The following is a 14,414-nucleotide window of genomic DNA, read 5'->3' as shown; positions in this document are numbered from 1 at the left end:
AAGACTTGCATACTGGGGCACCTGGGTGGCACGGTTGGTTAAGTGGCCAATTCTTGGTTTGGCTCAGGTCATGATCTCGGGGTCATGAGATTGAGCCTGGTGTCCAGCTCTGTGCTCAGGACAGAGTCTGCTTGAGATTCTCTCTTCCTCCCCGTTGTCCCTCCCGCTCATGCTCGTGCTTTCTCTCTCAAATAAATAAATAAACCTTTACAAAAAAAAAAAAAAAAAAGACTTGCATACTAAAAACTACAAAATGCTGACGAAATAAAGAAGAGCTAAATAAAAGGAGAGACATACTGTGTTCATGGATGGGAAAACTCAACATAATAAATATGTCAATTCTCCACAAATTGATCTACAGATGTAATGGTAAAATAAAAATTAATGACAACACCAAATGCTGGTGAGGATGCAGTGAAACTGGAACATACATTGCTAGCGATAATGTAAAACAATACAACCACTCTGAAAAACAGTTTGGCAGTGTCTTAAAAACAAACAAAAAACAAAACAAAACAAAAAGCATACAACTACCAACTGACCTAGGAATTGTAATCATGAGCATTTGTTCCAGATAAATGAAAATTCATGTTCACAAAAAACCTGTACATGAATGTTCATAGCAACTTTATTCATAATAGCCAAAAACTGAAAGAAAAAACAAAAACAAAACAGCTAAACTGGACACCACTCAGGAGTCCTTCCACAGATGAATGAGTAAAGTACGGTACATCCATGCTACAAATACTACTCAGCAATAAGAAGGAATAAACTATTAATATACCCAGCAACTTGGATGAATCTCCAGAGAATTATGCTGAATGAAAAAGGCCAATCCCAAAAGGTTACATACTCTCTGATTCCATTTATGTAACATTCTGGAAATGACAAAATACAGAAATGGAAAACAGATTAACAATTGCCAAGTTGAGGAGGAGATGGCCAATATGAAGGATCACTCAGTGATATAGACCTGTTCTAGATCTTGACTATATCAGTAGCATTATCCTGGTTGTAGTATTCTATTATAGTTTTATCATATCCATGTAGAGATATTTGTACTAAAATTTGTACCATTGGGGGAAAGTAGATAAATGGGTACATGGAATTTGTTTGTATTATTTTTCATGTGAATGATTTTTTTGCATGTGAATGAGCTACCCAGGCACCCCAATAAATAAGTATTTTTTTAAAAGTTGTTTTTTTAAAAGAGTGGGGATGGGGCACTTGGGTGGCTCTGTCAGATAAGCATCTGCCTTCGGCTCAGGTCATGATCCCGGGGTCCTGGGATTGAACCACACGTTGGGCTCTCCACTTAGCTGGGAGTCTGCTTCTCCCTCTCCTTTTCCCTCTGTGATCCTTCTTGCTTTTGCTCTCTCTCAAATATTTTTTTAAATAAAAAATTTAAAAAGAGTGGGGATGGAATTAAAAAGTACAATTCAGGGGCACCTGGGTGGCTCAGTTGGTTAAGTGTCTGCCTTTGGCTCAGGTCATGATCCCAGGGTCCTGTGATTGAGTCCCAAATCGGGCTCTCTGCTCAGTGGGGAGTCTGCTTCTCCCTCTGCCCCGCCCCCCGCTCATGCTCTCTCACAAAAATAAATGGATACAATCTTTAAAAAAATTAAGTCTTTAAAAAACGTTAAACAAGTGTTGAAAAAAAAGTACAATTCACCAAGAAGCCATTAATGTTATGAACTTTTATTCATCAGATGATATGGCTTCAAACTTTACAAAGATTATCAGAAATATGAAGAGCATGTGAGAAACTACAGAGTGGAATACTAATTAGAAATACTAATTAGAAATACTAATATGTCATGTCTAACAAATCATCTGATGAAAATATAGAACAGCACTTTTTCAACTTTAATGTGGTTATCACTTGGGATTTTGTAAAAATGCAGATTCTGATTCCATATAACTAGGGTGGGGCCCCAGATTCTCTGTTTCTAAACAAATTTCCAGATGATGGCGTGGATCCCAGCTCGTCTGAGTAACAAGGATATAGTGGATTTGAATAACACAGGAACTTTGTGCCCAACAAGGTCATCGTTATTTTAAAGACCAATAGCACATAGCCAAAGAGGCTAGATGAGCCTTCTTAGCTCTTACTATTTTTATAATAATAATGTGATTGAAATTAAATGAGACATAAATATTCAATTCAAGAAGCTAAGAAAAAAAGCCACAAAATAACGCGAAAGAAAAGAGGAAGGAACTAATTATTAAAGATAAAAGTAGAAATACTTGAATTAAAAAGTTGACCAGTAGAATTAATAAATAAAACTATAAACTGATTATTTTAAAAGATCAATAAAATAGACAAGCTGTTAGCAAATTTAACCAAGAAAAATTTTAAAACACATATACAATCTTAGAAATGCAAAATAAGATATAATCTAATGAGATTTTAAAAATACAAGTACAATTATAGGCCATCAAATTTGAAATCCAGATAAAAATGAAATATTTTTGCTAGAAAAATACCAATTACCAAAGTTGACTCAGGAAGTAGTAAACCTGAACAGATCATAAATTGGAAAAACTGAAAAGACTGTCGAATTGCAACTTTCCCTGCCAGATATTTGGACCGGAGAGATCTGCAGTAAAGTTCTGTCAAATCTTCAAGAAACCTCTAAATTCCTCTGTTCTGTTCCAGAAAATAAAGGCTTCCTAATTCTATGAGGTTAACACAGTGTTGATACCAAATTTGAAAACTACAGACCAATTTTATTTTTCAGTATGATGAAAATGTCTTAAACAAAATACAAGCAAAACAGATCTGGAAGCGTGTTATTAAGTAGAGTTTAAGAATGCAATGAAAGCTTAATATTAGGAAATCTATTTATGTTGTTTACAACATTAATTAAAGGAAGGGAGAGATAGGAAACCCAGTCTACACATACATTTTGGTCAATGTGACTTTTCTTTTTTAAAGATTTTATTTATTTATTTGAGAGAGAGAGAGCATGTGTGCACAAGCAGAGGGGTCGGGGGGAGAGGCAGAGGGAGAAGCAGACTCCCTGCTAAGCAGGAAGCCCAATGTGGGACTAGATCCAAGGACCCCGAGACCATGATGACCTGAGCCAAAGGCAGCTGCTTAACCAACTGAGCCAACCAGGCGCCTGGTTAATGTAACTTTTAAGTCTTTTTTTTTTTTTTAATCTGTAAGTTCCCCTTCCTCTTTTTTTTTTCCTCTTGCAGTTTATTTGTTGAAGAAATTGGGTTGTTTATCCTCTAAAGTTTCCCATATTCTGGATTTTGCTGATTATATCTCATGGTCATTTAACACTTTACTGTCTCTTGAATTTGTATCTATAGACTTGATCAAATTCAGGTTTAACTTTTTTTGATAAGAATATCTCATCTGTGTCTATTTTTTTTTTCATTTGTGTCTATTTTTATCCAGAAACACATTGTCTCTCCTTCTGCAGTGTTAAGGCTGATTAACAGATTCAGTCTGATCTATTCATTATGAAGTTCCCCCGTCAACTTTTCACCTAATGTTGCCTAGATTCATTATTTCATTAAAGGTTGCAAAAAGATGATATTCCATCACTCCTTCTTCATTTTCAACTTGATAAGTAGTGCCAGAAGCCAAGAGCAAACGTCCCACTCAGTGACTTAACATTAAAAACAGCCTATTTTTCAAGTTCATTTGTCAAAGCATATGTTAATAGTAGTTACCTCTGGAAAATGGGATTTGAGGGAGGTACTTTCACTTTCTGTTTGGTACATTTTAGTTGATACCCTATTTACCACAAACATTTGTTATTTTTCTAATTTTTCAGGTCATTTTTTAAAAATTCACATGAAGGGGGCGGCTGGGTGATTCAGTTGGTTAAGTGTCTGATTTTGGCTCAGGTCATGATCTTCAGGTCCTGGGATCCAGCCCCAAGTCAGGTTCCATGCTCAGTGGGGAGTCTGCTTGTCCCTCTCCCTCTCCTTCTGCCCTTCGCCCCCTGCTTTGTTTCTCTCTCACATAAATAAATAAAATATTTTTTAAAAATGCACACAGAGGGGGCGCCTGGGTGGCACAGCGGTTAAGCGTCTGCCTTCGGCTCAGGGCGTGATCCCGGCGTCATGGGATCGAGCCCCACATCAGGCTCCTCCGCTATGAGCCTGCTTCTTCCTCTCCCTCCCCCTGCTTGTGTTCCCTCTCTCGCTGGCTGTCTCTATCTCTGTCGAATAAATAAATAAAATCTTTAAAAAAAAAAAATGCACACAGAGAATAAATGTGTAAGAAGGATTAAGATTTTGGAAAATAATGTTAAAGAGGACTTGGCCTACCAGATACCAAAATATAGATACACATTATAGTAATTAATCATAACATGGGAATAGAAAAATAGGTCCACAGTTCAGAATACAGTCTAAAAATATACCCACAAATATCTTGCAGTTTAGCCAATGATGAAAATCTTATTTCAAACTGGTAGGAAAAGAAACAACTATTCTATAAATAATGTTAGGACAATTGGCTTTCCAAAATGAATAGAAGATATTAAAAATCCCAAACTGATCCAAGATTTAAATATTTAAAAAATAAATTACTAGAAGAAAAGATAGAATATCTTAGGATGAAGAGGTTCTTAATAAGTATGACTTGAAACCCTAAAGTCATAAAGAAGTAATTTGACAATTTTGACTACAAAAATTAGAATCCTTGAACAGCAAAAGTTACCAAAAAGTAAGAAAAATATGAAAATTATTTCCAAAATACATAACATATTCCTACTAAAAACCTTTTATAAAACAATAAATAAAAGCAAACAATCCAAAAGAAAAATAGACAAACAATATAAAATGAGAATGAGAGAGAACACAAGAGCAACAAGTTGGAAGCTGGAAAAAATATGGACAAATGATAACACTGAGCTGAACCTGAAGTCAACAATAGGGAAAACCAAGACACAGTCCATTTACATCATAGAACCCACAAAAGACTCAGGAAGTACATCAGGAAGTGGAACTGAGATGGGACTAAAAATAGGATGATGGGTTGAAAATCTTAAAAGGGAGAGAGACCCTCACAGCACCCTACCAACTGTATAGTCAGAAGACTGTCCCTCCTCCTCCCCAACAGAAGATGTATTCTCTGGAAGGGTTAAATAGAGGGTCTCTGGACAGGGAGACAATAGGTACTGTTGAAGGAAAGAATTTGTTGAATAGAGGAGGGAAAAGTAAAAAAAAGAAGAAAAAATCTAGTGATAAGACCACCCCTCCTCTTACACAGCTTTCTTTCCCCAAGTTGGGTACCAAAGACTTAAAGATACCAATATTCAAGGTTTCCAAGGAAACAGCTGATCAAATCACTCTGTAATAAAGACCACAGTAGCACAGAGTTTCCAAAAGGGGGTCAGCTCAGGGGTAGAACATTTGACTGCAGAGTTTCCAAGCAACTTTCTAGTACTGGGATCTTAAATATAAGCAGACAAAGTTCTCCATATACTGAATAAAGCTGCTCAAATGAGTGATAGAGATCAAAACAAATGATCAGAAAACAACCTGAAAGAAACAGACTCCTCACAGAAGAAAAAAATTCTTTCATTTACAATCTTAAAGGGATAAGAGATGGTATTGCATAGTGAAATGACAACAGTATGCTACATAGAAAAGGAGTATTTGGAGACTTTTTAAAAAATCTTTGAAAATATTCAAAATAGGGGCCTCTCGGTGGCTCTGTCAGTTAAATGCCGAAGCGTCTGCCTTCATCTCAAGTCATGATCTCAGGGTCCTGGGGTCGAGCCCTGCACTGGGCTCTCTACTCAGCAGCAGGTCAGCTTCTCCCTCTTCCTCTGTGACTTCTCTCACTTTTGCTCTCAAATAAATAAATAAAATCTTAAAAAAAAAAAAAAAAAGAAAATATCCAAAATAGGGGCCCCTGGGTGGCTCAGTCAGTTGGCTGTCTGACTCTTGGTTTTAGCTTGGATCGTAGTCTTGGGGTTGTGGGATTGAGCCCTGTGTTGGGCTCCCTGCTCAGCGGGGAGTCTGCTTCTCCCTCTCCCTCTGCCCCTCCCCCCTGCTCATGCGCGTGCACTCTCTCTCTCTCCTTCCCTCTCTCTCTTTCTCCCTCAAATAAATATTTTTTTAAAAACCCCAAGAATGTATTATTTTAAAGACTACATGAAAGGCAAAAAAGAGAAAAAAAAGCACCTGCTAAGAAAACAGTGTGGGAGAAATTAGAATAGCCAGCTGTCTGATGCCTTACCTTCGCTGAGATAGGTTCTTGCTATAGACTTGGCTGACAATATCATGTAACTGAAATATGGGGCAAGATGCTCCATCTTTCTCACAGGCTTCAACGTGCACAGAGAGTAACAGTTCATTCAGAAGCTGTAGCACTTGTAAGTGAGGCATGTCCCTTGCGGTGCAGATGTTTAGGACCACGTACAACACTCCTTCCAACCACTTGATATTGAGGATTATTCCCCCTACACATTAATGGGGAGGGAAATACCAGTTAGCACCACCGAAAGGGTTTGCCTAGAATGTAGGACAAGATAGGTCGGTCATATGCACCTGAAGATAAGCAAACACTCCTCTTTGTAAGCCAAGAGCCCTAATTGTGCCCTTTATAACAAATTGTGTGTCAACCCTACCATAGGAGGACAGGTATGACTAATGTAGACATTGCTAATGGCAAAAGCATCCTAGAAATCTCTAGAATGATCCTTCCAATGAGGAGAAGAGACTTGGGAAAAATACAAGACTAGAGCAGGGAAAAGCTGCTGAGTGCCAGACATCACATTCTCCTGTTTCAATAGGCTCTTCATGTGTGGCTGTTTCTGGTTCAGCCTTAACAGGTCTGAAGGCTCAGACTTCTGCTTTCCCAAAAGAAGGCTGGCTTTTTGCCACCAAAACTGTTCCCATTCAAAACCTAAATAGCTGGGGGTGCCTGGGTGGCTCAGTTGGGTGAGCATCTGCCTTTGGCTCAGGTCATGATCCTGGGGTTCTGGGATCAAGCCTCTTGCTGGGCTCCCTGCTCGGTGGGGAGCCTGCTTCTCCCTCTGCTTCTCCCTCTGCTTCTCCCCCCGCTTATGCTCTCTCTCTTACTCTCTCTGTCAAATATATAAATAAAATCTTTAAAAAAACGAAACAAAACAAAACAAAAAACTAAAGAGCTCAGAAAGTGTCCAGCCTGTATCCCCCTACACACACACCCAAGACACACACACACACACACACACACACACACACAGGGATTATAAAATAGCACCAGGCCAAGAGGAAAGTAACTTTCAAAAGAGTGCCCAAAACGAAGCAAGCCATTACCAGCAGGACTGTAGGGGCAGGTAGCCTGAAGAATCACAGGATCTCGGAGAGCAGCCGTGATGTCCTTATGGGCCCCCCAGATGTTGACAAAATCTTCAACACAATGATACTGAGGCCGCAAGATATTGGTGTGGTTCAGTAGGAGTTTCAACCTAAAAGGAAAGCCCCCAAGACAGGAGGTGCAGAGCCAGGACTCCCATAAGCCATTCCATAATCTGCGTTGGATCGCATCCAACCCCAACCACTTCCTGCCCCGCACAGCACCGCTCAGAGGCAGCACTGAGGGCACTCCTTATCAGTTGGATCCTTCAGCAGTCTACCTGACATTTAGTGAATGTTGTCTCGTGCCAGGCACTAGGCTAGACAGCAGGGGTGCAAAAATAATATTTGACACATGCTGTCTATCACTTTTCATGTTGTGGACTGCTGGTTTCCCCTCCCACTGATGCACAAGGGGAACACACCAGTTAGCTTCCAGCGGTGGGAAGCAATGCTCCATTGCAGTTCTAAACATTTGCGCATCAAAGAAAACAGTCCACCCACAAGGGCTGTTTATGGAGAAGTGGGGAAGACACAATTAGAAACGCTGGCTGGGTGTTGCAGGTGAAGCAGCTTCCACCTTATTACTGGGAATGATCAACTCCAAGGCGGGGTGTGTGTGTGTGTGTGTGTGTGTGTGTGTGTGTGTGTGTGTGTGTGTGTGTGTGTGTGTGTAAGGAGCCAGATATGAGGGGACGGAGCAGTTCTGCCAGCTCCAGGTTCACCCTAACAGGATACCTGGCTATTGGGACGGCAGCTACGAAGCTGTACACGATGCAGCCTTTTTCAAGGCGGGTTTGAATTTCTAGGCAGATGTTAGACAGCTGAGATGGCAGGCAGCAGAGGAATATCACATTGGCCCAGTCCACCAAATAAGGGTTGTGGTAAAAACACTGGATTCCCAGTTTCTGGAACTCATCTGGGGGGGGGGGGGATAAAGGAAGAAAGAAAGATTAGAATACAAAGGAGTTTGACCTAAACCTCAGCTGTGGGGAGAAGATCACTATGACTCTTTCTCAAGTCCTGTCTCCACATAAATCAAAGAGACCCCCTCCTCACATCTTCTAAGAGACACGGGCTGTGCCCTAACCCCATTATCAAAGCAGCCAGTGTCACTGCAGCCGGGCTTGAGATTATAATTCATCCTTATCCTATTTTTACACTAAACGCTAGAATTTTTTAGGTAGGTTTGTCTGTTTTTTAGGAAGAAAAAAATCTGGAAGAAGCCTTCTTGCTCTAATTTACTGACGGTTTATCACGTGCCAGGTAGTGTGCAAAGTACTTTATGTACATTATCGAAGTCAATCCTCACAAGGACCTTCTGAGATTAGTATTATTCCTATAATATAGATGAGGAAACTGAGGTTTTGAGAAATCATGGGGCTTGAGCTGATGGGAAAGGCTAAGAGGTGGAAGAATATAGGGCAAAGGCTGGGAGGAGTTTGGAAAGATATACTTAGCTTCAGTAAAGTATATGCAACTTACTGTGAATAAGATAGTTTTAAAAGTTGAGAGAAATGTGATGACTCATGTATATGCATTCAGTCCCTGGCAGTTAATCATTTGTACTTATTCGATAGGAATATCAAAAGTAAAAGTGTAAACTCACATAAGGTAGTGTGTTTTAAGGGTTATTGGAAAACAGAATGTTACAGACATTGAAGAAGTTGAGTTCTTATTTTAACCACCAAGAGTACATGATACATTTGATGCTGATGTTATCTGGGCCCTCGTAAACCTGGAAGATGAACGGGACAAAGAGGAAGTTTAGAAAACATTCCCATCCATTCTTCTTTCAAAGGTTGTTCTCAAAAGTGTATAGAATCTGATGCTGAGGGGTGCTGGGTGGCTCAGTCGGTTAAACATCTGCCTTTGGCTTAGATCATGATCCTTAGGGTGGTCCCTGCTGGGTGGGCAATCTGCTTCTCCCTCTCCCTCCCCCACCCCAGCTCATGCTCTCTTCTGTCAAATAAATAAATAAAATCTTAAAAAGAAAAAGAAAAACGAAATTGATGCTAAGCATTTTGAATTCTTTCTTCCGTACACAACATGCAGGGATGTTCTAAAACTGTAATTTTATTATTAATAAATATAGTGCTTTCCAAAGAATATATGCACCTTATTTAAACATATATACTAGTCCTATAAAATTTGAGAAATTTGTCTTACATGGTAAGATTTTTTTTAAGTTTAATATAGAAAGAATGTTTGCAAATTAATAAGAAAAATTTAGGCATTCCAACAGAAAAACTGGACAAAAAGAACTCAAAAAAATGAAATAGTAATAAAGCTATAAAACATATTCAGTTCTTCTAGTGATCAATGAAGAATATATTAAAATAAGAAAAATTTAAAAAGCCTATTAAAACGGTGATTAAGGGGCACCTGGGTAGCTCAGTTGGTTGAGAGTCAGACTAGGTAACCCTAAAATCATGATTTTGAAGAATGTTAAATAATAGAATATGCTCACGATACTCAGTGAAAAATACAGACTACAGACAACTTTGTCACAGTACCAATTATTGATCAAATTTGATATAATCAGAAAAATACAGGAAGGAAATGATAACCCTGGTAAGATATCACAGATAGTTATTATTTACTTCCTTATAGAGGTAATTTTCTATAATATGCATACTATTATTTTACATTTTTATTATTAGAGTATAATTTATATACAGGGCAATGTATAGATCTGAAGTATCTAGTCTGATCATTTTTGACAAATGCATACACCCATGTAACTCATACCTCTCTCAAGATATAAAACGCTTTCATCTCCTTAGAAAGTTCCCTTCCCACCCCCCAGTCAGTCTCCCCAGCAGCCACCACCGTTCTGATTTCTATCACCATAGACTAGGAAGTGGAATCATTATAAAACATTTTTTTAACTTAGTAATTGTTATTTATTTTTTTAAAGATTTCAATAAGTTAATTAGAGAGCATGAGCAGGGGAGGCGCAGAGGGAAAGGGAGAGAGAATCTCAAGTAGACTCAATGCCCAGTGCAGAGCCTGACACGAGGCTCCATCCCACAACCCCAAGATCATGACCTGAGCCAAAACCAAGACTTGGTGCTCAACTGACTGAGTCACCCAGGCGCCCCACTAATTGCTATTTTTAAAAACACAAGGTCAAATATTTGGAACTCGTTAATACTCACCAGAGTCTAACTGGTCCAGTTAGAAGATTTGAACTCTCTTTGGAAAGCTTCTCTGTATCAAAGACCCAGAAAGCTATCTTACCGCCAAGGGCACAGGGAGGAGAGATGAATAGCAAACATTTACATGGAGAAGAAAGTTTTCCTTTTTCCTTTTTCTCTTTTTTTAGTAAAAAGATAAAGTTTTATTTGATCTGAAGAGAAACAGGAGCATAAGAAAGTTGTTCTAACGAACGTTAAATACCATATTTCTGTGGGCGCCTGACTGGTTCAGTCGGTGGAGCTTGCAACTCTGGATCTCAGGGTTGTGGGTTTGAGCCTCACATTGGGTGCAGAGATTACTTAAAAAGTAAAATCTTTTTAAAAAACCACACACTTGGGGCGCCTGGATGGCTCAGTCGGTTGAGTGTCTGACTCTTGATTCTGGCTCAGGTCATGATCTCAGGATTATGAGACTGAGCCCTGCTTCAGGCTCCATGCTCGGTAGGAAGTCTGCTTGAGATTCTCTCTCTACCGCCTCGCCCTCTGCCCCTCCCCCCACTCGCACACACATGATCTCTCTAATAAATAAATAAAATAAATAAATAAATAAATAAATCTTTAAACACACACACACACACACACACACACACACACACCTTTCTTTTTTCAGGGCTAGCAAGCAGACAACTCAGAATGCTGCGTGCAGGGATTCCTTTTTCAAGGGACCCTTTCAAAACGGCCTCATCAATACCCGAGTCCCTCTCTGCCACACGCTGCTCCTCACCCAGGGCCTCTGGCCTCCGAGTGGATATCCTCAGGTTCTCAGCAGGGATGGGGACAAGCTGAAGCAGTACACGAGCCAGCTGCTTCCCAAGGTGGCCACCTCCAATGATGCCCACCTTTAACTCATCATCATCACGAATGCCAGTAAGCAATCCAGTCAAGAGACGGCTGGAAGTTTGCTTCTCATGGAATGATTCCCTGGAGAATGAACACACAGACACATAAGTAAATACACGTACACCCTGGAGCTCTTAACTGTCACCCTCCGATGTTCTCTGCTTTAACTTCCTCATGTGGCAGCCTGGTGGCACCTTCAGTAGTCCAGAGATAAGGCATTCCAAATAGGTGCTACTTATCCAGCATTACTGGGGAAAGAAATGTTCCCCCTGAGTGAATTTTCCACAAAGTAAAGCACACCCCTTCAGGGACCAAAACTTGTTTAAAACATTTTTAAGTGAACATACTTTGCTGTTGTTACATGTACCATGCATTTCCCTGCCTTCATAAACACAAGGTCTGAATATTTAACTGTTTGACTCAGAACGATCCTTGTGAACAGCCAACTGTTTCTGCAGCATCCTGGAACACTGGGGGCCAGCTCCTTCATTGCTTCCTGAGCAGACAGCTGTCAGTTTTCATTGCCATGAGAAGCATAGCCCCCTCCTACCATACACCTACTCTTTCTGGTTTACTATTTTAGTTTTGCATACATCTGGGTAACCAGGTAACAGCTTTTTTCAAGCATATGATTTTTTATATAAAAGTAAGTGGTATATAGGGGAAAACAAAGCTGAGAAATTGAGGATCAAAGGTTTGAGGTCACTCTTTCCAGAGGCTCACTTACTGTTGGTTCTGGATATGTTTCCTTGGCCTAAGGTGAACAAAGTCTGATGTCTGAATACATAAGGCATTGTTTACTGTTGTTATATGACAATCTTCTATTTGTTCTCTATTTCTATTAAAATTAGTCTTAAGCTCTGGAGTTTCCATATAAACATCACAAGCCACTTTCTATTTAAGGCATTCTATTTAAGCGTATTCTCTGTGCCAAATATAAAATGCTTCCCAGAAAATTCACATTTTGGTCTCTCACCACTCATCTGCGATGCAACCAGGTTTATGTATTCGTATCAGTCAACCAATCAGCAGACTCATTAAGCAGCCTGCCTCTTTGTGTATCTGCTATTATCTGTAACATGTTCAATTCAGATCTGGTCCCACCATCCAGGAGTTGATCTAATTTCAGAAAAAAGTAGTTGGGGCGGGGGGCGCTACCAATGTTCCAGGAGTAGCTTATAGAATTCAGGAGTCTGGGCTTAGGTATACTTTCTGTTTAAATGTCCGAAGCCATGTTGTACAAAGACACCAGAGGTCAGGACTAGACTGAGCTTCTTTGCAAATCAGTATCCCTGGGTTTCATGAAAATCCCTTGACCAAAAGGACCCCCAAAGTTTCAGGTGGCTTTCCTGTTAGGGAGAATTCCACTATTAGCTTAGCCCTGAAAGGAAGAACCAACCTCATTTTCGGCCAACAGCCACAGGATAGCTAGTCATTGGTAGCTGTGGTCCCAGTAAGTGAATGAATGGGTGAATGAATGATCATTTAATCAATCCACCCACCAAAAGGAAACCACCACAAGCTATGCTTTGGTATGTAACCACAGCCGAGACTCTGGTATGCATTTCCCAGTGTCTTCGGACCAGGAGTGATTGACTATGGGTTGGAAAAGTTAGGAAGACACTCCCCCTGCCAAAGGTATCCTCCAATATAGAAAGTTAAGTCATTTGGATTCTCCACAGGGATATTCTTCTCCATCTGCCTGACCTTGGAGACCTAGCTTACCTCAAATTACAGAGTAGCTTGCAGAAGAAGGTTGCATGGGCACAGGCCTTGATCATCAGCCCTCGAGAACGGCCCTGCAAATACAGCCAGCTGCGATCTTCCTCTTGAATCCCATACTCAAACTGCAGGGACTCAAGGTCCCCCAGCATGTCCATTTCCAAGCCACCATCTCCTGCAGTGACAGATAGCAGTTTGGCTCCCTGTCTTGGAAGACGAGGGAGTCTATGCAGGAGGGTGTGTGCCCAAGTCACAGGCTCTCGTGATGGTGGGCTTCAGCACCTCTCTCCTCCCACATTTTGTACTTGCAGTGCGAGTCCTGGAGGATTCACAAAAAACCTGAACAAAAATCCAAAGTAATGTTCCTCCACGTAGGCTACATGCACTCTTTTCGACAGATGCATTTACATTAGCCGTGGGTTTTGCAGATGCTCGTGGGCCAGGACCTTCTCCCTTCCATTCCCTCCTAGCCTCTAGAAATAGAACTGGCCATGTACACCACACTTCAGGGGAATTTTTTTCACTAAACTCTGTGTTCCCCAAAGGATAGGAAAGAGCCCAAACTAAATAACATGGTCTCCTGCCTAGGGCAAGGACATCTGGATTTTAGAAAATGAAGCCAGAGATATATAAGCCCATTTACATATATCTTTCACCAACCAAAGTGAGGAGAAGGTGGCACCACTCCTCAGTATTTCTGGTCCTGGAGAGTAAGAACTATATTTCCAGGGAGAATTACCCAAGAAAGTTGTCATTATGACTCCTTAGCTACCAGATTGCTTCAGTCTCTGTGCCTTAAAGGGGCCAGCCCCACACAGAGGTTTTCACACCTGCCTTGTGAGGACAGGAATTCTTTCCACTAGTTTTTTTTTTTTTTCTCCCAAGGATTTATCCATTTATTTGACGGGGTAGGATCAGAGGGAGAGGGGGAGAGTCTCAAGCAGACTCCCTGCTGAGTGCAGGATCTCACGACCCTGAGATCATGACCTGAGCTGAAATCAAGAGTTGGACACTCAACTGACTGAGCCACTCAGGTACCTCTTTCCACTAATTCTAGGAGCACTAGAAACAGGGAAGTATGGGATCCTCCTTTTCCTAACAGAAGGTTTTAGGCTTCTAGTTTTTACCCAGACTGTAATATCATACAGATCTCAGCACGGCTCAAGGAGTTATTTTTCAAACTCCTTCTTTTTGTATTCAAGATCCCAATGAATAAGATGACGAAGTTCTGGGGATCTAATGTACACCGTAGTGACTATAGTTAATTATACTATATGCCTAGAATTTGCTAAGAGTAGATCCTAAATGTGCTCACCACGTACACACACACAAAAGGTA

The 14,414-nt window shown here is 40.5% G+C and overlaps 1 protein-coding gene across 1 annotated transcript in view; it reads right to left on the bottom strand.

The window, feature by feature from the left end:
* Positions 1-14,414, bottom strand: part of NOXRED1 (NADP dependent oxidoreductase domain containing 1) — a 15,929-nt gene extending 1,515 nt beyond the window's left edge. Inside the window, exons 1-5 of the mRNA XM_026519425.4 lie at positions 13,080-14,414; positions 11,239-11,435; positions 8,053-8,233; positions 7,276-7,427; positions 6,212-6,434 (exon numbers count right to left, since the gene is read on the bottom strand). Coding sequence (XP_026375210.2) covers positions 6,212-6,434; positions 7,276-7,427; positions 8,053-8,233; positions 11,239-11,435; positions 13,080-13,234 — 908 coding nt within the window. The 5' untranslated portion in view covers positions 13,235-14,414. The remainder of the gene's footprint in view (positions 1-6,211; positions 6,435-7,275; positions 7,428-8,052; positions 8,234-11,238; positions 11,436-13,079) is intronic.

The sequence above is a fragment of the Ursus arctos genome, unplaced genomic scaffold, assembly GCF_023065955.2.
Source record: "Ursus arctos isolate Adak ecotype North America unplaced genomic scaffold, UrsArc2.0 scaffold_25, whole genome shotgun sequence".
Taxonomy (NCBI): Eukaryota; Metazoa; Chordata; class Mammalia; order Carnivora; family Ursidae; genus Ursus; species Ursus arctos.
The sequence above is the reverse complement of the archived record's forward strand: the minus strand, read 5'-3'. Positions and strand labels throughout refer to the sequence as shown.